This window comes from Orycteropus afer, unplaced genomic scaffold (assembly GCF_000298275.1).
Source record: "Orycteropus afer afer isolate SDZICR_OR568_19922 unplaced genomic scaffold, OryAfe1.0 scaffold00175, whole genome shotgun sequence".
NCBI lineage: Eukaryota > Metazoa > Chordata > Mammalia > Tubulidentata > Orycteropodidae > Orycteropus > Orycteropus afer.
In genome coordinates, this window is record NW_006921762.1 from 5,923,178 (window position 1) to 5,948,850 (window position 25,673).

The 25,673-nt window shown below is 36.8% G+C and overlaps 1 protein-coding gene across 1 annotated transcript in view; it reads right to left on the minus strand.

Moving 5' to 3' along the window:
- The window catches only part of DNM3 (dynamin 3), a 903,988-nt gene that overhangs the window by 149,627 nt on the left and 728,688 nt on the right, over nucleotides 1-25,673 (minus strand). The window contains exon 17 of the mRNA XM_007947116.1: nucleotides 24,013-24,124. Coding sequence (XP_007945307.1) covers nucleotides 24,013-24,124 — 112 coding nt within the window. The remainder of the gene's footprint in view (nucleotides 1-24,012; nucleotides 24,125-25,673) is intronic.

Consider the following 25,673-nt stretch of genomic DNA (forward strand, 5'->3'; position numbering starts at 1 on the left):
TTGTGGTAAACTGTGGTCAATGACATGAGACAAAGTGTATGTGAACTGCTGTATGGAAAGTGAATTTGCTCTGTAAATCTTCACCCAAATCACAATAAAAAAAAAAGTTAAAAAAAATTATGGATAATACTGCTAAGAAAGGAAATTTCAGAACACTTAATTGTGCTCATGAGGAACCTGTACGTAGACCAAAAGGCTTTCTTTTGAACAGAACAAGGGGATACTGCATGGTTTAAAATCAGGAAGGCCATGTGTCAGGGTTGTATTCTTTTACCATATGTACTCAATTTGTATGCTGGGCAAATAATCTGAGAATCACCTAACAACATGTGTATTTCTCATTATTCCAAGTATATTTATATATATGTGAATATGTATGTGTGTGTGCCACCACTTATCTTCAGTTAGTTGAACTGTGGTGGCTTTTGTGTTATGGCGAGGCTAGAGGCTATGCCACTGGTATTTCAAATACCAGCAGCGTCACCCATGGTGGATAGGTTTCAGTGGAGCTTCCAGACTAAGAGAGACTCAGAAGAAGGAAGGGGCCATCCACTTCTAAAAGAATTGGTCAGTGAAAACCTTATAAATAGCAGTGAAACACTGTGATATATTACTAGAAAATTTTATGAATAGCCCTGAAACATTGTCCAATATTGTGCCAGAAGACAAGCCCCTCAGGTCGGAAGGCACTCAAAATATGACTGGGAAGAGCTGCCTCCTCAGATTAGAGCTGACCTTAATGACGTGGATGAAGTAAAGCTTTTGGGACCTCCATTTGCTGATGTGGCTTGACTCAAAATAGGAAGAAACAGTTGAGAACATCCATTAACAATTGGAACATGGAATGTATGAAGTACGAATCTAGGAAAATTGGACGTTGTCAAAAATGAAATGGAATGCATAATGACAAATATCCTAGGCATTAGTGACCTGAAATGGCCTGGTTTTGGCCATTTTGAATCAGACAATTCTTATGGTCTACTATGCCTAGAATGACAAGTTGAAGAGGAATGGTGTGGCATTCATCATCACAAAGAATGTTTCAAGATCTATCCTGAAGTACAATGCTGCCAGTGATAGGAAAACATCTGCCAAAGGGGCAGGGAGGTGGTATCTTCTGACCTCTAACTATACAAGAGGAGGAAAGAATCTCCATCAACAGCCCATTGCCTGCTCCTCTGAGGTCAGACATGCTACTACCCTCCAGCCCTCTAACCTTGACACCAACTATTCCTCCTGTGGCATCCACCACTTCTCTGCTGGGTTCAATAATTTGTTGCAGTGGCCACACAGAACTCACAGATTATGGGGTTTATTAGGGAAGCAACAAGCTACAATTCAAGTTCAAGAACACACTCAGTCACTCTCAGCTGGCCATCTCACTCAGCAGCCTGCTGTCTCCCTCAGTCTCTCTCAGTAGCACGTCTCTCTCTCAGCAGTGCATGTCTCACATCTCTCTCTCTCTCAGCAGTATCTCCTGCATTTCTCTCTCAGCAGTGCATGTCTCTTGCTTCTCTCTCTTAGCAGTGCTTCTCTCAAGTCTCTCTCTCAGTGGCACATCTCTTTCAGCAGTGTGTTTCTCTCAGCTGGCAGTCAGAGCCCTCTAGGAGGGCTCCTTTTGAGCCTGGTAGAGTGGCCAAAGCCAACCAATCAGAAAATTAGAGTTCTACATGCCTGAGAGTGAGTGAACTTCCTAAAAAATTACTTCCTCCTGCTCCAACAGAAATATACCAGGTAGATAACTTTAACAATCAGGTACTCACTTGCTGAGGGCAGAGTGGAAGTTACCAAGACTATGGCTAGAAAAGCCATACCATGTAATTTACTACACCTCAATATCCATATATGTCTACAAGGAAGGCCAGTTAATACTTCTATTATTGAAATTTATGCACCAACCACCAAAGCTAAAGACAAGGAAATTGATGATTTTTATCAACTTCTGCAGTCTGAAATTGACCAAACATGCAATCAAGATGTGTTATCACTAGTGATTGGAATGTAAAAGTTGGAAACAAAGAAGAATCACTGGTAGCTGGAAAATATGGCCTTGATGATAGAAATAACACTGGAGATCACATGATAGAATTTTGCAAGACCAGCAACTTATTCATTGCAAATATCTTTTTTCAACAACACAAACTATGGCTATACACATGGATTTTCCCAGATGGAATACACAGGAATGAGTAGACTACATCTGTGCAAAGAAGCAATGGAGAAGTTCAGTATCTTCAGCCAAAATAAGGCCAGGAGCTGATTGTGGAACAAACCATCAGTTGCTTATATGCAAGTTCAAGTTGAAGCTGAAGACAATTAACACAAGTCCACGAGAGCCAAAATATGTCCCTCCTAAATTTAGAGACCATCTCAAGAACAGATTTGATGTATTGATCACCAATGATCAAAAACCAGAGGAATTATCGGATGACATCAAGAACAACATACATGAAGAAAGCAAAAGTCATTAAAAAGACAGGAAAGGAAGAAAAGACCAAAATGGATGTCAGAAGAGACTCTGAAACTTGCTATTGAGTGGAGAGTTGTTGTTGTTTGCCATTGAATTGGACCTGACTCGTAGCAACCTCCCCCTTGGGTTTCTGAGGCTGTATCACTACGGAAGTAGATTGCCCAACTTTCCTTCCAAGGAATGGCTGGTGGGTTTGAAGTGCCAGCTTTCTGGTTAGCAGTCAAGTGCCTTAGGCACTATGCTACCAGAGCTCTCCAGTGGAGAGTAGCTAAAGCAAATGGAAGAAATGACAAGATAAAAGAGCTGAACAAAAGATTTCAAAGAGCAGCTTGAGAAGACAAAGTCAATTATTATAATGAAGTGTGCAAAAACCTGGAGTTAGAAAACCAAAAGGGAAGAATATGCTCAACATTTCTTAAGCTGATAGAACTGAAGAAAAAATCCAAGCCTAGAGTTGCAATATTGAAAGATTCTATGGGCAAAATATTGAATGATACTGGAAATAACAAAAGAAGATGGAAGGAATACACAGTCATTATACCAAAAAGAATTGGTCAATGTTCAACTATTTCAGGAGGTAGCATATGATCAAGAACCAATTATATTGAAGGAAGAAGTCAAAGCTGAACTGAAGGAAGTGGCAAAGAACAAGGATCGAGGAATTGACAGAATACCCACTGAGATGTTTCAACAAACAGATGCCACGCTGGAGGCACTCAGTGGTCTATGCTGAGAAATTTGGAAGACAGTTACTTGGCCAACTGACTGGAAAAGATCCATATTTGTATCCATTCCAAAGAAAGGTGATCCCACAGAATGTGGAAATTATCAAACAATAGCATTAATACCACATGCAAGTAAAATCTTGTGGAAGATAATTTAAAAATGTGCAGCAGTATATTGACAGAGAACTTCCAGAAACGCAATCTGGATTCAGAAGAGGATGTAGAGCAAGGGATAGCATTGCTGATGTCAGATGAATCTTGGCTGAAAGCAAAGAATACCAGAAAGATGTTTACTTGTATTTTATTGACCATGCAAAGGCATTTGATTGTGTGGATCATAACAAACTATGGATAACATTGAGAAGAACGGAAATTCCAGAACTCTTGATTGTGCTCATCAGGAACCTATGTACATAGTCCAGGTGGCTTTCATTTGAACAGAACAAGGGGATACCACATGGTTTAAAATCAGGAAGGGAGGGTGTCAAGACTGTTTCCTTTCACCATACTTATTCAATCTGTATGGTGAACAAATGATTTGAGAATTTGGACTATATGAAGATGAACGTGGCATTAGGTTGGAGGAAGACTCATTAACAATTTGTGATATGCAGATGATACACTTTGCTTGCTGAGAGTGAGAATGATTTGAAGCACTAACTGATGAAGATTAAAGACTTCAGTCTGCAGTAGGGATTACATACAGAATTCTCAACATACAGAAAATGAAAATCTTTACAACTGGACCAATAAGCAGCATCATAATAAATGAAGAAAAAGTTGAAGTTGTTAAAGATTTCATATTATTTGCTTCCACAACCAACACCAATGGAAACAGCAGTCAAGACATCAGATGAAGTATTGTACTGGGCAAAACTGCTGCAAAAGACCTCTTTGAAGTACTGAAGAGCAAAGACATCTCCTTGAAGACTAAAACCAAAAAACCAAATTCACTGCCACTGAGTTGGTCCTGATTCACAGCGACCCCTCCTTGGGTTTCTGAGGTGGTATCTCTATAGAAGTAGATCACCTGGTTTTCCTTCCAAGGAGTGGCTGGTGAGTTTGAACTGCCATTCTTCTGGTTAGCAGTCAAATGCTTTAGGAACTATGCCAGCAGAGCTCCTCCATGAAGACTAAGGTGCACCTAACCCAAGCCATGGTATTTTCAATTGCATCATATGCATGTGAGAACTGGACAATGAACAAAGAAGACCAAAGAAGAGTTGATGTTTTTGAGTTGTGGTGCTGGTGAAGAATATTCAAAGTACCATGGTCTGCCAAAAGAATGAACCAATCTGTCATGGGAGAAGTGCATCTGGAATGCTCCTTGGAAGTGAGAATAGCCAGACTTCATCTCACCTACTTTGGTCATGTTGTCAGAGGGACCATTACCTGGAGAAGAATATTGTGCTTTGTAACGTGGAGGGTCAGTGACAAAGGGGAAGGCCCTCAACAAGATGGACTGACACAGTGGCTGCAACGTTTGCCTCAGGTATCGTAAAGATTGTGAGGCTGGCACAGGACCGGGCAGTGTTTTGTTCTGTTGTACATCGGTTAGCTATGAATTGGATCTGACTTGATGCAACAACAACAACAACAACAACGTGTGTGTGTGTGTGTGTATATATCTCCCTGGGTGGCACAAATATTTAAGTGCTTGACTATATGAAGAAGAATGTTGCATCAGGATTGGAGGAAGGCTCATTAACAACCTGTGATATGCAGATGACACAACCTTGCTTGCTGAAAGTGAAGATGTCTTGAAGCACTGATGAAAATCAAAGACTACAGTTTTCAGTATGGATTACACTTCAACACAAAGAAAATAAAAATCCTCAAAAATGCACCAATAAGCAGCATCAGGATAAATGGAGAAAAGATTGAAGTCAGGGATTTTATTTTACTTGGATACACTATCAACACTCATGGAAGCAGAAGTCAAGAAATCAGATGTCATATCGCACTGGGCAAATCTGCTGCAAAAGACATCTTTGAAGTGTTGAAGAACAAAGATGTCACTCTGAATACCAAAGTGTGCATACTCCAAGCTATAGTATTTTCAGTCACCTCTTATACATGTGACAGCTGGACAATGAATAAGGACAGCTGAAGAATTGATGCCTTTCAATTGTGGCATTGGTGAAGAATAATGAAAATACCCTTGATTGCCAGAAGAATGAACAAAGCTACCCTGAAAGAAGTGCAGCCAGATTGCTCCTTGGAAGCGAGAATGGCCACACCTCGTCTCACATACTTTGGGCGTGTGGTTAGAAGGGAATAGTTCCTGGAGAAAGATACCATGCTTGGTAAAGTGGAGGGTCAGAGAAAAAGGGGAAGGTTCTCAATGAGATAGATTGACACAGTGGCTGCAACAATGGGCTCTAGCATAGCAAGGATTGTGAAGATGACACAGGAGTAGGGGTTGCTTCATTCTGTTGTACATAGGGTCGCTATGAGTTAGAATCAACTTGACAGCATTTAACAACGACAACAACAACAACATATATATTTCTCATTATTCCAAGTATGTTTATATATATGTGTATATGTATGTCTGTGTGTGTGTGTGTGTGTGTATACATATATATCCCTGGGTGGCACAAATATTTAAGTGCTTGACTACTAGCTGGAAAGTTTGGCAGTTTGCACCCACCCAGAGGCGTCTCTGAAAGCAGATCTAGTAATTTCCTTTTGAAAGATCACAGCCTTAGAAACTCTATGAAGCAGTTCTACTCTACACACAAGGCAACCCAGTGGCAACAACTAGCAACAACAACTACAGCTAACAACAGTAGCTACAACAACAACAACAGTTGTTGTTGACTTGACTCGACTTCAACCCATGGCGACCCCATGTACGTCCGAGTGGAAGAGTAGAACTGTGCTTCATAGTAGCAGTTTTAATGTCTTAATTTTCAGAAATAGATTGCCAGGCCTTTTTGCTTCTGGGTAAGAAAGAATCTCCTTTTGGTTAGCAGCTGAGGGTGTTAACCATTTATACCACTCACGTACTCAGTCCTATTTGAGAAGGTAAAACACGATACTGGCTGTTTTAATTTATGAAGCTCTGGTGGCATAGTGCCTAAGGCACTTGACTACTAACCAGAAGGCTGGAGGTTCAAACCCACCAGCCACTCCTAGGAAGAAAGATTGCGCAATCCACTTCCATAGTGATACCGCCTTGGAAACCCAAGGAGGGGTTGCTATGAGTCAGATCTGATTAGATGGCAGTGAGTTTGGTTTTTTGGTTTAGTGAAATCAAATATTTTTTCATTTTAGGCTTCTTTTCCCCCCTTTTCTTAAATACATGATCTACTGATACCGTCAATAGATTATTTATTGAAGGTAGTGGATAAGGCATTTGGCAGCTAACCTGAAGGTCAGCAGCTCAAACCCACCAGTTGCTATGCAGAAGGAAGATGGGCAATCCACTACCATAAAGATTTACAGCCTCAGAGGCCCAACAGGGGTTGCTCGGAGTGGGAATAGACTCAGTGGCAATAAGTTTGATTCAGGTTTGTTATTGCTACCTTTGGTCACTTTTTTTTTTTTTTTTAGTAATATGCAAGGTTTTTTCTTTTTAATGACTTGAAATGGAAACAATTCTATTTTGAGGATATTTAATTTCTGTATATCACATATGCTGCAAATATTTTATGAATGTACCCACCGCCTTTGACTATTTACAGTCTTCAGTCCCAAACAAATGAGTCCCTTCGTGGTGCCCGTGGCTAATGTATTTGGCTGCTAACTGAAGGGATGGATGTTCTAGTCCACTCAGAGGCTCCTTGGAAGAAAGGTCTGGTGATCTCCTTCTGAAAACTCAGCCTTTTAAAACTCTGTGGAGCACAGTTCTCCCCTGATGCACACGGGGTTGCCATGAATTGGAGTCAACTTGAAGGCAACAGATTTTTTTGGTCCTATGCAAAAGCTTTAAATTTCCATATCATCTAAGCTCTCATATTTTTCCTTTTCTAATTCCTTAATTTTTATTTTAATGTTTAATTTCTTTTTATTCCCTTAGATTTCTGATCTCCTTCCAACTTTTAAAATTTTTCACTTCCATTAAAAATAATAATCCTTTTTAAAGTTACTAATTTTTTTCTGGAACAGCATTGACTATATTTTACTATGTTTGCTGGGTAGTGTTTTCATTGTTATTACATAGCAAATAGTCTGTAATTAGGTATTGGTTTTCATTTGGCTCTAATAGCTATTTTGGAGTGTATGTGGTCATTCCTAAGTAGATGGGTTTTTATATTCAAAGTCTGCTGTATTTCTAGTTTTCAGTACCTTATTAGATATTCAATTGTATGTATCTTTTAAATATCTTTATGTGTATATGCATATAAATTCTTTAAAAATCAATTTTATTTCTTATACTAGTTACGTTCTTTTTAACCTTATTATTATTTTTGTCTAAAGGAGAAGGATTTTAAACTCTCATAACTGTAGTGATTTTGTATCATTTTTCTGTACAACAATTATAACTACATTAAGATAAATTAGCAAAAGATATGTGTACTTTTAGATAAAAATACTTTCTATAAGGGCTTGAATTTTAAAACAAAGCTTATTGCAGTACAACTTCTAAAATCATACTTGATGGAAAATGTTTTCAACACAGAGGTAGAAAGATTTTTTTTGTGTGTGTGTGGTGTTAAATCAATTCCATTAAAAATCTGGAGCATATAAAAAGGACATGCCTAGAGAAAGCATGTCAAAACAGCTATGATGTCCATCTTAAATATTATTTCCCATTAACTAAAGAGAACTGACCTCTTTTTGGACAGAACAGAAGAAATAAAAGTTATAAAAGTCCCAAATACCTTTCAAAATTGCCCACATTATCAGAAGGTCTGGTGGCATAGTGCCTAAAGCATTAGACTGCTAACCAGAAGGCTGGTGGTTCAAACCTACCAGCCATGCCTCGGAAAGAAGACTGGGCAATCTACTTCCATAGAGATACTGCCTCTGAAACCCAAGGAGGGGTCGCTATGAGTCAGATTCCACTTGATGGTAGGGTAGAAAGTTTTTTTTTTTTTTTTTAATGAGCGTTTTCAGTGCAAATCAACTCTGGCTTTCCCATAGAGTATATCTGGCAAGATCAATGAATTTGGGAACATAAAATAGATGCCAACTCCCTTTTCAAAGCTGTCTATCCCCAAATGAATTGTCCCTTCCTACAAATGGTTGAGATTAAAGTCAGGGGTTCAAAAAGCAGGCATTAACAATACTCTTTTAAGGCTGGTTTGCCAAAAAAACCAAAGGTTTATTGGTGTTGTGATGACTGAATAGACAATTCATTTTTATATGTACATGGAACTAAAGTAACACTTTGAGGCCTGTGATTTTTCATCCTTTCTTTTAACTTTAATGATATCCTTATTGGGTTAAGTATACATTTAGAGAACCAGATGGATTCTCCTTAAATCCCAGGGAAATACATTTGCTAGAATCTACCTATAAAAATCAGGGAAAGCATATACATTATTCAAAGAAAATAACCCTAACTTAACTGACTGTTCCTAAACTACTTAGAATTTTCTGACTTTCAGTCATGGATTTTAAATATCAGAGAGGAAATGTACATCATGGCAGTGTATTCTCTGCTCCCTTCATCTGCCAAGATTATATCATCAATAAGACATTTCCAAGTCATGAGAATGGGTTTTTAGTGCCTTTTTATACTCCGTTACACATGAACAAGAACAGTAAATAAGATGGTCTGGCTTAAGAAAATATAACAAGTTAACATGGATTTAACATCTGTGTTCTCCAGCGCCATTATGTATATATGTTTGTGTGTGTGTGTGTATATATATGTGTATGTACACATTTTGCTTCAGTTGCTTTATAATTTGTTCTCTCATTATATATATGTAACACATATGTATTCTTGGAAGAAGTGTAGCCAGAATGCTCCTTAGAAGGGAGGATGGTGACGCTTCATCTTATCATGTACTTTGGACATGTTATCACAAGAGACAATGTTGTGGAGAAGGACATCATGCTTGGTAAAGTGGAGGGTCAGTGAAAAAGAGAAAGACCCTCAATGAGAGGCACTGACAGTGGCTGCAATAATGGGCTCAAACATAGCAATGATTGTGAGGATGGTGTAGGACTGGGTGGTGCTTTGCTCTGTTGTTCACAGAATCACTGTGATTTGGGATGGACTTGATGGCACCTAATACCACCACTGCTACATATGTATTATATGTAATTACATATGTCAGTATACACATATTACTATTTCTTCTGAATTCTTTGAGAGTAAGTAGTAAACATTATGCTCCTTCACCCCTACATATTTCACTGTGTATTTCCTAAGAACATAACTGCAGTACAAGCATCAAAATTAGGAAACTTAATATTAATACAATATTATTTTCTAATCACAATCTATATTCCACTTTTGTTCATTGTCCCGACAATGCCTTTCATACCTAGTTCTTCCCTAGCCCAAGATCCAATCCAGGCACTGTACTTAGTTGTCATGCCTCTTTCTGGAACCAAAACCAAACCAGTTAGTTGCCAGTGAGTTGATTCTGACTCATGGTGACCCATGTGTGTCAGAGTAGAACTGTGTTCCATACACACATTTTGATGCCACTTGATTTGGCAAATTTTCTCTTTGCAAATGACTGACAATGAATCCAATGGATCACCAAAATGAGTATTCCAGGTAATAAAATAGTACTCCTACTAATGGGCATTAACAGTGACAATCCACTAGCTTTGCTGAATGTGTCCAGAATTCACTAGACAAGGTATTTTTTAAAGTCTGTAAAACACTGGTTGTCCTTTCTGTCTTTTTATAAATATAAAAGCCCTCTAATATCTATAAAATTATTGAATTTTAGAACTTAATAAGAATTAGTTATTTTAATGTTATTAGTTATTTTTAATGTTAGTTTTATGTTTGGCATATTGTTTTCTATTTCTCCTTTGTAAATGCTCCATCTCTTCAATCAATGTAGTCTACCTTACATGTTTGCTGTATAAAATATAAGGATCTTTGAGTTTAAAAAGATTGAAATTATGTAAAGTGATAGTAGATTTCTTTTTCAAAGGTAATGTGTCAAAAAGGAAGAGGTTAAATGTAACTTTTCCTCATAACTTAAAATTGTTTGAAGCACTCATTTTTGATTCTAGTATTAATTTGTTTCTGTACATCATTAAGAAATTTGAGAGCTCTCATTATAGTATCTAATTCATTATATTTTCAAAGTTTTCTTCTATCTTTAATTTGCTTAATTTATCATCTAAGATATTTAACCAAAACTCAAAAGTTACTAATAGAGAAAAAAAATTATAAGTTTTTTAATTTCTTGAAGTCTCAAAGTAGGAACACATCAATAGGGCATCAAATTAAAGAAGGAAATAAAATGGCTTCTTTCTAGGGCAAAACTTGGAGATTACTTTTTTTTATCTGAAGGCTTGGGTCTGAAAATAACATTGTGATTCACTCACATTTGTGTTCAAAAGACAAAAACAAAATCAATGCTCAAAAAAAAAAATCCACCCTCCCTGACACTGTATATATTCATTCACAGCCCCAAATCTGACTTGGGCAGTCCTGAATTCTGGTCTTCCTATTGAAAACACTAATTTGGAATCCATGGTCCAGGGAAATTTATCTAGGGATGAGATAGCAACTTAGGATGCCACTATGCCAACAGAAAAACATCTTCAAAGGGAAAAATAAATAATGGGCCCAGAGGGAAAATATTCCTGAGCAACTGTCATCTCCTCACTAAAGGAAACTTTGTTTTTTTAAGAAAAAAAGACAAAATACAAGGAGAAATGTGAACTTTGGTGTTTTATTCTATCATGTGTTCATAATGTAAATTTGAATTTGCATCTAGTGTAGAAGTTTGTCTTCTTGGAGTTTAGAGGACTGGTTACCAAATTGTAAGCATAATCTAAAGAAGAATGAAGTAGATCAACTGAGGTGTCACTGATGAAAACAAATAAAGGTTGTTACTCACACTACAGAATACGTGTGTGCGCACATGTGTGTGAATTACAATTAATGGATATGGGAAGATGAATTCATTTCATTCTAATCTAAATGCACATTAATTGAGCAGGGTTCATATTCTTTGAATCTTTTTAATAATGTCAACAATATAATGCTGTGCACAAAAAAATGAGCCTTTGCAAGTTTAAAATGAGTCACCTTTTATAGCTGGCGCATGTATATGGCAGGCAACAAGTCAGGTATGTTGCCTTGGGGACATGTTGGAACAAGCATTCTAATTCTAGCATGAGAGGGAAAAAAGAATTTCATATTCTCCTTTTGAAGACTCCAGATCTATACTCTGGAGACAGTACAGTTTGTATTCCAATGTTTTCCATTTTCACTGAAATTCTAAGCTAAAGGAAAATAGCATGCAGATGTGCTGTTTGTGATTTGAAGAGGCTCTTTTGTGCCAGAGTCCATGGTCAGTGTAATGATCATATCTTTCCAAATTTTTCAATTATTATTACTATATATATATTTTTTAATATAAATTCTCACTTATTGATAATAAAAACAGTTAAAAGTAAGGCACAAGTGTAACAAATATCAACACTTTCAAACATTCACTCTTTGATTAAAAAAACAAAACAGTAGGCAATTGGTTCTGGCACCCTTCAACCAATATTCTAACTAGCACCTGAAGATCTCTCAGAGCAAACTGTACCAGTGTTCATGGTGCAGGTGATGACTGCAGGTACTCTGTGATCCTAGAGGGCCTTCAGCATCATCCTAGATATACTCTTAATGAGCAACAGTTTAGAATTTTTGACTTTTATTGCTCATTGTATTACAACTATTTGAAAGATCAGTAAACTCAATTAAAATTGAACATCTTACTACCCAGAAGAATTTTCTCAAACAAGATACAACAAATGGATGACTAGCAAGATGAAGAAGTTATCTTTGGGGAATTTGACAAAGGCTTTTAAGTCATCAGAGAATCACCAGCAAAAAAGACAAATCACAACTGCTTCTTGCCGTGGTCTAATGATTAGCACCTCCACCAAATGTTAGCAGCTACTTGCCTGATCTTCAACATGTACAGACTCTCTATTAGTGCACTCACAATTAACCTGGAGCATTTAAAAAACAAACAAGAACAACAGCACATGACATTCCGGAAGGAGGCTCAACGCAATGGAAGAGACAAGGATTATTCTTCAAGAACTGGAATACATTATACAGTGTAAGAACCAAAATATGGGCTTTCATAATTTGTCCAAATGTTTTTTCCCAAAAGAGGTAGTGTTAGAAATATCAACCTTGACTTTGTAAAAGAAATCTTTAATCAATTAAATTACTACTGTTTAAAACAGTACACTATAAATGAGCTGACTTCACCCCTTTGTTTCCTTCACAAATGCCTAACTTGTGCTGCCCTCATATTATTTTAACTTTATTAAATATTATTACTTGAGTTACAAGCAGTTATATCAAGATATAAATTTATAAGGTGGCATATCTTCAATACCAACCAACAATTGATTTCAACTTATTCCATAATACCACATTCCACCAAATTAAATGCAAAAGATTCCCCACATTTGTTTTACATTTTGTATGTATGGCTTATGAATAGCAATTTTGATGAATTCCAGCTGGTTTAAATATGCAGGCCTACCCATATATAACAGATTCTTTTAAATTCTTATTGTATTCAAAAGGGTCCATTTTAAGTGGGCCACCTTGTAGGATGAAGCATTAATATTGCTCTATAGAAAAGTGGAGGAAAAAAACACAAAAACTCCTACTAAACTTAAGACCACCTTCACCAGCTACAATAGTATATTAATAATATAAGTGATGTTGTTGTTGTTATGTGCTGTGGAGTTGGACCTGACTCATAACGACCGCTCCTTGGGTTTCCAAGGCAGTATCACTATGGAAGTAGATTCCCCAACCTTCCTTCTGAGAAGTGGCTGGTGGGTTTCAACCCCCAGCCTTCTGGTTAGCAGTCAAGTGCCTTAGGCACTATGCTACCAGAGCTCCTTAAGTGATATATAGTTCTAATCTTTTGGAAAAGTTGAATTAAAATGTAAACAAAGCCACAAACAGTTTGTTTACTATAACAACATTAAAATAATTTCCAATATTTGCATGTGTTGCCTAGTTTCACAAATCTATCATACACATTTCTGTCTCCCTCTCCATTCCCCCACACCCTTCTACTTCAATCCAGCTGGAATACATCAAGGGCACAGAAGCCAAGTCAGATGTTGACCCCACCCTCCTCCATCCATTTTAAGGCACCTTCAAAGTCACAGCACTGATATAGTCCAGTTTCACCAGCAAAGCCACCCATCCTACTATTTAAGACACTAGTCTGAGGTTTTTATAACTGCACATTAACATGAGAGCTTTGATTTTGGTCAAAAACTTGAGCTGCACAGAGTTGCATGAGATTGTTGTACTCTTTCCACAGAAGATTATTAAATCTTCACAATCTTTGCTTTCAGGGTCAATCTCTCCCCTCATATTATCAACCTCTCAAAACTGCCCCAACTCTGAACAAACTATGTTTCCCTTCCAAAAGTCACAACAGAAAAGCCATTATGGTGGTCCAAATATGCATTTTCCTCCATATTTTCACAGCCCTATCATTTGTACACTGGAACAGATAATGGCCATTTCAACGTGCACAGGCAAACTCCTGTGAACACACATGCGGGAGAGGAGGGGGCTGGGAGACAGAAAAGTTGCAACAGAATCAAGAAGAACTTACTTTGTTGTTCCCCTGTACATGTAGCCGCAAGGAAAAAGAAAAAGAAAGAAATATGTTAAACATAAACTTATGTTTAAATTATGAGGATTTTTCTCGCTGGAGCAGAATCAAAACAAATAATTTTGTCAATGATGCTCCATACACACATATACAGCGCCCAGACCTGTGGGCAATTCAAAGATTCTACTATGCTAAATAAAATCCTATATTTACAAAGTCAGAAAATTATGACAAAGATTTCTCCCCCTTCTTTCTACTCAGAATACTTGGGGAATGGGAACCTGGCCAGAAAGAATAGGTTTGAATTGGTAATAAGTGAACTGTTAGCCTGAAAGGCAAAGCAGTTAGCATGTCTGATCGCCCTTTCCTGACAGCCTCTCCTCCAACATGCCAAGTGGTGGAAAATTTCATCAGCCAGTGCATTTTTAAACAAACACTGCATCCTTGGTTTCAAAGAAGGTGGAAAAAAAAAAAAGGAAAAGGGAGCAGAGGGAAGGAGTGGGTGGTTCTGGGGAGACAGGGTAAGCAGACCAAGTTACAACCCCCATCTGTACTGCTCTTTTATTTTGTAAATTATGAGTTTTGTCTTGTGCTGGCATGGGAAGCAAAGACTGTATAGTGGTGAAGCTGCCAACATAAACACTGGTCCACATTCAAGAAAATGGGTCTGGAAAGGTTAGTCACAAAAATGTAGTCACTTCTAAAAGCGACACTCTGGATGGAGACACATCGAGCAGCGGCAGTCAGAGGGCAAATGGTTCTCCTGTTTCAAATTGGAGCTGCAAGACTTTGATTTATATCAAACAATTTAACTCACATATGGCTTAAAAAAAAATAAGACAGTGATTCATTACTCCCAGGGCAGCCCAAGTCCTCGTGAGGTCAGACCCTGTGGGGGGAGACGTGATGGGATGTGGGCAGGGAACAAATCTGAACTCTTCTCACAAGAGGCCAAGAGGAATTTCTCACTGAGATGTGGAGCTGAAGAGAGCGGTTGCTAAAGTGTGTGCATCTGTGGAGAAGGCTGAGAACAGGGTGGAGCAAGGGGCCAGGCTGGGGACCAGCATTTTGTCTTTAGTTTAGGATGTGTGGGGGAGATATTACATATAGATATTTTCTGGAGGGTGGTGAGGCAATGATCCCAGGAAAGTGTATTTTTTGAAAAGCAATGCTAATTGGTGACTGGAAATGCCTAATCCAGAAACCATCACAAGCATCATATTTAATAAAAAACAAACAAACACATAAATATAAAGACATGGATAAAATAGAGCAGAGGAGCTTCTTGGCATAGTGACTTTCTATAGGTATAATTGTTAATACCACCAGCTTATCTGAGACATGAATAATGGTACAAGAATGAGGAAAGAGAAAAAGAGAATATATCCTAAAGAAGGGAGCTCTGGTAGCATAGTGCCTAAGGCACTTGACTGCTCACCAGAAGGCTGGCGGTTCAAACCCACCAGCCATTCCTCGGAAGGAAGGTTGGGCAATCCTACTTCCGTAGTGATACTGCCTCGGAAACCCAAGGAGGGGTCGCTATGAGTCAGGGCCGACTTGACGACAAACAACAACAACAATCCTAAAGAATATGCCAACTTTTTAATAGGCAATAAAGATCCCCACTGGGAATTTCTACAGGAGTAAAGTAACATTTTAGACCATAATAGAACCCCGATTTCCCCAAGAAGTACAATATTGCTGAAAATACCTCAAACCGATGGAGTTTATTGCATTCTATGCCAGTGCAGCTTTGGATCTATTAAATAAGTTTCAAGAACTCAACTGAGTATTTTTACACCTTAGGGAATGACTGGTTTTTACACTCAATAGCAGATAGTTCTGTCTGTAGTGGTAACAATGGTGTCACAAACAGTAGGAGGCCTTAATCCCTACATACAGAAACACACGACTGAAGACCTGCTGTGGCTTTGCCATTTCTTGTTTAGATCAATTAATTACCAATTGTCTATTCTGAGACTCTAAACAGTCATGGGTGGTGAAATTTAAATGCTGTATATTTCCCTTCACTACTCTGTGGGGGCAGCAAATTATGCCTAAATCTCTGAAAGTGCCTCTACTGAAGAATAACTGAGACTCTTCTGAATTGACCTGTAGAAAGCTTGGCTGAATAAGCTAAGAGTAAAGTGATATTTAGCAGGGCTAAACAGTGAGGGTTTCAGACCTCGTATTATTATACTGCTGAATAAATGCATTTGAGGGGCTATTCACATATTAATAAATATGTATGGAGGTCCATGGTCATTCCTCTTCTCCTCTTAGGATGCTACAGAAACTCTTCACTCCATTATGGAGAAAAATCTCATTTTCAGAGTCTGTTCAACAGGAACTGCTGAAGTACCAAAAGAACTTCAGATGTTTTCTATCTCTAAGGCAGTCCTATTCATTATAGGTGGGAGAGTCCTGTGTTCCAAAGAACAGTGAAACTCCAGGGTGTTTCACTTTCTACTGTCATTTTTAATATTTTTTTTGGAAATAATACGCTATGGGGAGGATCAACCATATAACAGCTAATAGAAACCTCTTGAAAAGTTCTGAGGTGCTACTGTGGCTCTCTGACTTAACAACATACAAAATTAAACTTGCACCAAATTCATTTCCAGGGCACGCGTGGTCTGTGGCTACTTCCTGTAGTTAGCCAGCAGGTCAATGTCAAGGGCTGGCTTGTGAATTCTCACTTCCCCTGAGAGCCTCTCTGGCCTCACTCAGGGCTGAAGAGAATCTGAGGCTGGTCCATCTCTCAGGCAGCATCACCTCAAGCACACCCCCCAAACAACTCAGATTCCACAGCCAACAGATGGGGAATTCTCCCTCACATGCCATGAGTCCCACTGGTAGTTTCCAAAGAAAAAGTAACTACTCAATTGAGAATTATAGCTTCATGAACAAATGAATTATTTTAAATAATAAGAAGAAAGTCTACAAGCACTAAACACATTTAACATGCTCTAGGCACTGAATTAGGTGTGATATGAAAAAGTCTCTATTTATAGGCAGTCTCCGCAGGTTATGAACATTCAAATGGCATATAACCCGTAGTTACGAACCAACCCTGTAAAACCTATTATATTAAAAATTAAAGGTATGTACAAATTTGTAAAAACAAAGGACAGTACTTTCTGACACACATCCGAACATTTTCATTATTATTGTGTTACAATGTCAAAGATGTTTCAGTGTATCTGGAAGTGTTTCTTTAATGTTTTTTATGCATATAAGTTGTTGTTATGTGCCATCGAGTCGGCCCTGACTTATAGCAACCCCTCCTTGGGTTGCTGAGGCAGTATCACTACGGAAGTAGATTGCCCAGTCTTCCTTCCGAGGAGTGGCTGGTGGGTTTATTCCCAAGACTATAGCCTCTAGTCACTCTTTGGGCCTGGAAATGGCCTCACTCCAGTGGCTAACTTTTAGCCAAACAATAGATAGGCCTATGAGCTGAGCAGCTACACCAGGGAGAAGCACTCCATAGAAAAATCAACTCTGGGAGATCCGAAGGCAGTATTTGCACAAGGAGACAGCTCAGAGGGCAGGAATGCATAGAAAAGGACACAGGGAAAAGGTAACTAAAGGGAGGAAGTGGAAGAGAGCTGTAATATTATGTGGATTGCCATCAATGTCATGAAACAAGATGTGTATGAACTGCTATATGGAAAATGAATTTGCTCTGTAAACTTTCACCCAAATCTCTCTCTCTGACACACACACACACACAAGGTATACTCTACACTAAAACAAATATTTGACTGACATTAGATACAAACCATACCTAATGTTCTGGCTTACATACAAATTCAACTTAAATACATATTTAGGAACAGAACTTGTTTGTAATCTGGGGACTGCCTATTATTTTATAAAACCACTCTGAGGAAGGCATTATTATTTTGAGTTCAGAGAAGTTGCCCAAGCCACACAGTTAATAAACTGTAGGCTTGATATTAAAATGTGGGTGGATTTGACTTAAAGTCTATCTCATTTCACTGCACACATTATTTCAAAGACTGGAATTCCTTAATGTTTACATATAATTTAAGTCATATTGTAGGGCAACAGAATTGTGCCAGAAAAATCAGGTATTTAATATTTAGATATTTATTTGTATTCCCATTTATAGGCAAAATTTATGCATGTGTCAGGAAAATAATTTTTTAAGTGTTCTTTAATTGTAGCCTCTAGCTATACACACACAGACACTTTGTACCTCAGTATCATCAGTGAAAACAATACTAATTTCACTAGAAACATCTTTACCTTTAAACTATGTAAAATCTTACATATTCATTTGACAGTGTGATATTTATAGTGGCTATTATTTCAAGTTAATAATAGCCAAAGGAAATTTAAATAGAAAAATGAAATTCTATTAAATCCAAATTCAGGGTTAAATATATTTTTAAAATACCGTGGCAACTCAGAAATATCAGGTGACTGGTAGCATGCTGAATCTGTGACTAAGAGGGGTCATGTGTAAATTCACAGATTAAGTCACGGCATAGTGGGAAAATGAATCCAGGATTCCTCATTTCCAATTTAGGGCCACCCACTGCTACTCAGATAAGAATTTTACATTTTTCTTTGGATTCAGAAAAATGAAGAGAGTGAAGGTAACTAGGAAATGCATATGGGAAAAGAGAAGAAAACAATGAAATATTGTTGGGGCGTTGCATTTTACAAATACATACTGTAGTTCTTATCACATTGTATTTATTTGCATCTCTTTCTTTCAATAGACTTGAAACTCTTATAAAGTAGGAATTACATATTTTTTTTTAAAGTTTTTGAATCTCTAGTGTCCACCATAATAGTGATAGATGAAGAGAAGGAAGAGGGAGGAAATGGGGTTAAAGGGAAGTAAAGAGAAAAAAAAGTTTTGGAGGCAACTCCACGAGAAGTGACTTAAGAGACAAAAGAAACAGGGTAGGAGAACATTTTGAAATGAGTAACATACAAATATTCCATCATGTAAACATGATGAAATAAAATATGAGGGGGAAAAACATGTAATAAAATATGTAGATATAGTACCTTAGTGGAAAAAAGAAATCTGTTCAAATCACCATTTCATTCAAGTTTGTATTCTAGCTATTTATCTAAATCAAATCAAACTTACATGATTTTTTAAAAATAATCTATGTAGAAATTTTTCCAGTCAAAACAGAGGTATCTTGTGCAGAAAATAGTACTTTCTGAGTCTAGACTCATGTCTATGTGTTACACATAAATATTTAATTACTAGGGTAACAACTGACCATTTCAATTCAATGGTTTATTGATAAAAAAGCAAAATGACACTACTCAGAAGTACAAAAGATTTACTTAGATCAAGACACATATTTTATTTAGGTTAATCTGACTTCTTTATCAAGCCTTTCTAAATTGGGAATAACAACAACAACAAAGAAAAACAAAATAAACTCACTGCCATTGAGTTACTTCTGACTCATTGCAACCCCTCCTTGGGTTTTTGAGGCAGTATCTCTATGGAAGTAGATTGATTGCCCAACCTTCTTTCTGAGTAGTGGCTGGTGGTTCACCAGACTTCTGGTTAGCAGTCAAATGCCTTAGGTACTATGTCACCAGAGCTCCTAAATTGGGAATAACTGTACCTAAAAGTATCTCCCTCCCCAAATGGAGTCTTGGGGTAAGCATTCTACTTAAATTGATTTCAGTTGTTAGCTATCATTTAAACATCTGAAAGCCAAGCAATGGTATAGCATGACTTGTATGTTGAATTATATGTTGCACAAGAAGTACAGTTTATGATGAAAACTAAGAAAAATAATACTAATAGCACACTGCTAAGTTTAATTTCCTGTCATTTCTTTGTTATGAGTGTGTGATAAACATATATCTATATATACCAAACTCACTGCCATCAAGTTGATTCCAACTCATAGTGACCCCCATTGAGTTTCCAATGCATACGTGTACATATTTCAAAGCTCAAAAACCTTTATCTTGATATTCCAAGCAACTATGCTGAATATGTATTTATAAACAAATAAAAATGATATGAAAAGAATCAAAACATATTATGTAGGACATCTCCAGATTTGCTTAAAATTGAGTATTATGACAAAAAAAAAAAATAGTAAATATTTCCTTGAGTATCTTACGCATGTAAAACTATACCAAACCAAATCTACTGTCATTGAGTCTATTCTGACTCACCGTGACCCTACAGGGCAGGTCTGCACCATAGGGTTTCCAAGGCTATAAATCTTTCCTGAAGCAGACTGTCACATCTTTCTCCCATGGAACAGCTGATGGATTTGAACTACTGAACTTTTAGTTAGCACCCCAATGCCTTATGTAGAGCTATGAATACATGAAAATTCAGACTACTGAAAAGAGTTCCCTCCTTTCCAAAACAGGAACATTCTATAATTTCCTTAAATAGTAAAGTTGTTTAGTAAATTTAAAATAGGTTTAATTTATAAAATTATGGCAAAAATGAAGATATAGATGGTTAAGTCAATAGATTACATATATATATGTAATCAAGCACATTTGGAAGATAGAGAAAAGCATAAAGTATTTACAATATCATAGCAAATCAGGCTATGCTTTAATATCCATTGTTTTATCCCTCTACTACTTATTAACGAGAGTAGTGCTTTGATAGCAATTATATAATTATTATAAATAAAATAGAGAGTTTACTCATGTCCATCTCGTTCAAAGCTTTTCCTCCATTATTTCATTTAACTCTGTCAACCACTCTGTAACACAGAGGACTATTCATTTCAGAAATGAGACATCTGAAATGCAAAAAGGCTAGGAAAACCTCCCAAGATACCACAGGCTGTATGTGAGCATCTGGTATTTAAATTTGGCTGCTAACCAGAAGATCAGCAGTTCAAATCCACCAGTTGCTCCGCAGAAAGAAGACTGGGCAATCTATTTCCATAAAGATTTATAGCTTCAGAGACCTAAAGGGGGTTGCTATGAATTGGAATTGACTCGACGGCAGTGAGTTTGGTTTTGGTTTGAGTTTGATACAAGAGTCCTAAGGGTGCAGTGGTTAAGTGCTTGACCGCTAACCAAAAGGTCACAGTTCGGACCTACCAGCTGCTTCATGGGAGAAAGATAGGGTAATCTGCTTCTGTGAAGACTGCAGGCTTGGAAACTCTATGGGGCAGGTTACTCTGTCCTTAGGACCACTATGAGTCAGAACCGACTTGACAGCAATGAGTTATTTTGATACCAGATAGAACCTTTGCTTGAATCTACACGCTGTGCCAGCTATAACAACCTTTTAAATATATGTCACCTATAAAACCAAACCAAACTCACTGCCATTAGGTTGATCCTGATTCACAGGGACCCCTACAACCTTTTAAAAATGTAAATCTTATCATTCAATCAGTTGGCTCAAAACCCTCTAGTGGCTTCCTACCTCACTCAGAATAAAATCCTAAACACTCACCATTTCTTTCAAATGCCTCCTGACCATGCTCTTGGAAACCATCTACCACTTTTCTCTTCTCTCATTATGTTCCAGATAAAATGACCATCTTGCTTTCCTCTAAGATACTAAGCTGACTTTGCATTTGTTATTCCTCTGCCAAGAATATTCTTCTTCAGATTTTCATATCATTTACTCTCTCCCTTCCTTGCATTGTTGTTGTGTGCCATTGAGTGGTTCCAACTCACAGCAACTCTACAGGACAGAGTAGAACTGTCCCATAGGGTTTCTAGGCTGTAATCTTTATAGAAGCAGACTGCCTCATCTTTCTCCCACTGAACTTTCAGTTAGAAGCTGAGCACTTAACCATTGTGACACCAGGGCTCCTTGAATAGTCCAATCAAATGTCAACTCTTCTAAGGGGCCTTTTTTGATCACTGTTATAAAATAGCAGCCTTCCACTCCTCACTCTAGTCACTGTCTGCCACTTTAACTACTACTACTTTTTTTTTTTTTAACTTATCACTATCGCTTATAAAAATTACACAATTAATTGTAATAAAGAATAATTTTTCTCACTCATTTATTATCTGTTCCATGAAGGCAGAACTTTCGTGTTCACCTCTATATCATTAATACCTAGAAGAGTGCCTGGAAAAATGCACACACTCAATGGGTTTTTGTAGAACAAACGTGAAAAAGTAAGTGTATGTGCACTTAAAAATACATAATATTGTGAAATTAAACACACTGCCCTCAATGGATAGGGAAGTATAACAGATAATGATTATAATTGGCAACAAAAATAAAAATAGTACTCTGATTTTTAAATGATTTCTCACATGTAGTCTTTAGTGTTGCTATGTATCTATGGAATTATGTAAGCACAGACAGGACAAAAATTGAACAACAATTACAAAAATCATACACAGGCACTTCTGTACTTGCGTGTCACCAGGCAAAGTATTAACTCCCATTTGTAGGGCCCAGAATATGTGGTGGGGTTCACTGTTTTAGGCACTACCCAGACAGGTCTAGGTTGGGAAGGGTTAAGAGGTACATGAGTGAGCTAAAATAATAAAAATGAGGAGACTCCTTAGGCACAAATTCTCAATCCTTTACTCCTGGAAAGGAGCTCTGGTAGCTAAAGTATTCAGCTGCTCTGGTGGTCAAAGTATTCAGCTGCTAACCAAAAAGGTGGGTGATTTGAAGCCACTAGTTGCTCCACAAGAGATGAGGTAGATGATTAACATACATATTTGGATAATTATGTACCAAACTAAAGACTACATATGAAAAATCATCAAAACAAAATAAAACAAAAAATCTATAGGGCAGGTTGTAAAAGGGTTGCTATGAGTCAAAATTGACTTGATAGCAGTGGGTTTGGTTTTTGGTTTACACCTGGAACTCTTAAGTTCCAATGCAACCCCAGGGATGTGGTCAGATTTGAAATCCCCCAGAAATGCTTCAAATGTCCTACACCGCACCCATGTCAGACTTTCTCTGGAAAGGACTGTCTCCTTATTTCTGGCCTACAAAGGACCCAATTTATGCATCATCAGTCCTATAAACTGATCTAGAACCAAGGAAGTGCTGCGAGGGTCAAGATGGACTAAATTCCCAAAGCTCAATCTCAGGACTTGTATTTCTGAGGGAAAACCTTCTTTCAGGGAGAAGCTATGGATAAGCATAAGAACCACTCATTGGCAAAGTCTGTTTAATGGTATGTGTACACATATTGGGTCTTTCTTCTGAAGTTTAAATTCAAACTGTCTGTGTAATTCTGTATTTTCTAAAGAACACAAAGAAAAGGTCTATTTATTAACCTGAATAAGAGAAGTGTCTCCAAGACATTTGAAGTATATTAATAAAGATAAGTATTAGAGAGGATACAAATACAATACATATTTTTTTGTTCTTCACACTCATGATGACATTAACCAGAGTGTGAATACAGATATAGCTGTGGATAAAGATATTACAGATAGAAAAAAAGAGGAGATAGATTTTTACAGAAATAAGTACATTTTTAAGAATATGAAATACTGGTGCTATCATGATTGATGATATGTATACCATGACTATAAGGAGTTCTGGAGCTGTAGTTCCTAAGACATTTGACTGCTAACCAGAAGGTTGGCAGTTTAAACCCACAAGCCACTCCATGGAAGGAAGACTGGGTAATCTACTTCTGTAAAGATTTCCCAGCTTGGAAACCCAAAGGGGGTTGCTATGAGTTGGTATTGACTCGATGGCAGTGAGTTTGAGGTTTTTTTTTAATACCATGACTATATGTAGAATGTTACAGACTGCTTGTCTTAATACCTTAACAATTGTGGAACAGCATATAAAGTAAAATAAAATTTTAAAATAAAACAAAAGAGCTGCCTTTTGGTCTAACATCACATATCTATATCTATCTATCTATCTATTTTGTCTTTAACATGTATACTGAGTAATTTCTTAAACAGAAATCTACCGGAGAAAAAGAAATGTAAGCAAAGTATCCATTAAAACTGTGCCAAATTAATTAAGTCAATAGGGATCTTGTTTGTCCAGAATATAGTATGTGGAGTTAATATATTTTTCTATAATATGGTTAATAATAATTTTAAAACAGAAATATATCCAACTTACTAAAGATTTATCAGGATAGACCCCAGCTCTTAGTAGAGATGCCTTCCAGCTGTCCACATCCTCCTGTGAGTCACATGCCAGCTCAAGGAAGCGATAATCTTTGTATACATTCCTGGAGTTAAAAAAGAAAACCACACTCTCAGAGTTCTGAACCAAATGCAAGCATATTGCCACATCTTCCTCCAGTAGAGCTGCTGGTAGCTCGCACTGTCAACCTTTTTATCAGCAGCTGAGCATTTAACCACTGTTATCCCAGGGCTCGTTAGAGACATACTAGACAAGTGCAAAACGAACAAAGAAAAACATCAAACAAGATGGAATTAAAAGTACTAATCAGAATAAACAATTTAAAAGCACTAAATAGGATAAAAAGAAATATTACATGACAATATAAAGTATAATATTATGAAGAATTAGAAAATACTCATAAACCTGTCTGCACCAAACATTAAAATGGCAAGCTGAATTTGATGAAATACATTAGATAGAAATTTTAATATAATTATTTTCAAATTGGAAAAATAAAGTAGACAAAAATCTATAAACATATAGAGGAAATAAATCCCTTGAATAGAGGATAAGGATTTTTTTTTCAGTATTAACAAGAGTTACAAAAATCAGTAATATATTTAGACCTACACACAGACACAGGCACTATGAACATTGATAGAGCTTTAAAGGCAAAGATATAAGTCACATTCTTTGAGCTCAACATCCCCCCCAAAAAACTTAGAAATGAATGACTAAAAAAGAGACCTCCAAAAAAAAAAAACCATTTAAGAAACATAATCCTAGATATTCTTTTATCATAAGAAAAAGTAAAAACAAAATTATAAATTTTGGAAAGGAATGAAAATATTTATATTTTCATATTCAATCAATGCAGCACTGCAAAAGCTGTATCCATAGGAAAATTTATGGCCTTAAATATGTTCATCATTTAGAGGAAAAAGAAAAAAAAAAAGTCAATATTCATTTAGTGAAATTATAAAAAGGTAATAAAAACTAAAATAAACCAAGAAGAGGGAATTTATACAGATAAAAGCCAAAATTAATGATATCGGATATATATAAATAATATAAAAGATAAGGGCGTCTGAAGATATTTTCCCCTTACAAACAGATAAACCACTTACAATCCTAATCAATGGGAAAAACAAGGAAGAGCAAACATATACAAAATTACTAATGAGAAATCATACATAACCGCAAATATAGAGGAGATTGAAAAAATAAAAAACACAATTATCAAAAAACTAAGAACTTAGAAGAAATTTATAGTATTATTAGAAACATAAATTACCAAAATTAATTAAGGAAGAATGGGAAAATCCAAGTGGCTTTTAAAAACACTACTAGAATTTATATATATATATATATATATATATTTTTTTTGCTTAAGAGAAGCTATTAGCTGCAAGATAAATATACAAAAAGTAATGGTTTTTCTCAATACTACCAATAACTTAGAAATGGGAAAATATTCCATTCACATTAGGACTAAATCCGATCAAGCACAGAGGAATAAACTTTACAAAATAAGAAAATTATAAAATCTTATGAAATAGCATGAGACAGGATCTTAATAAATGGAAAGCTGTGTCTGGATGAGTTGACTTGACAGCAATGTATTCCTAGAGTTTTACAAAGTGACCAGTATT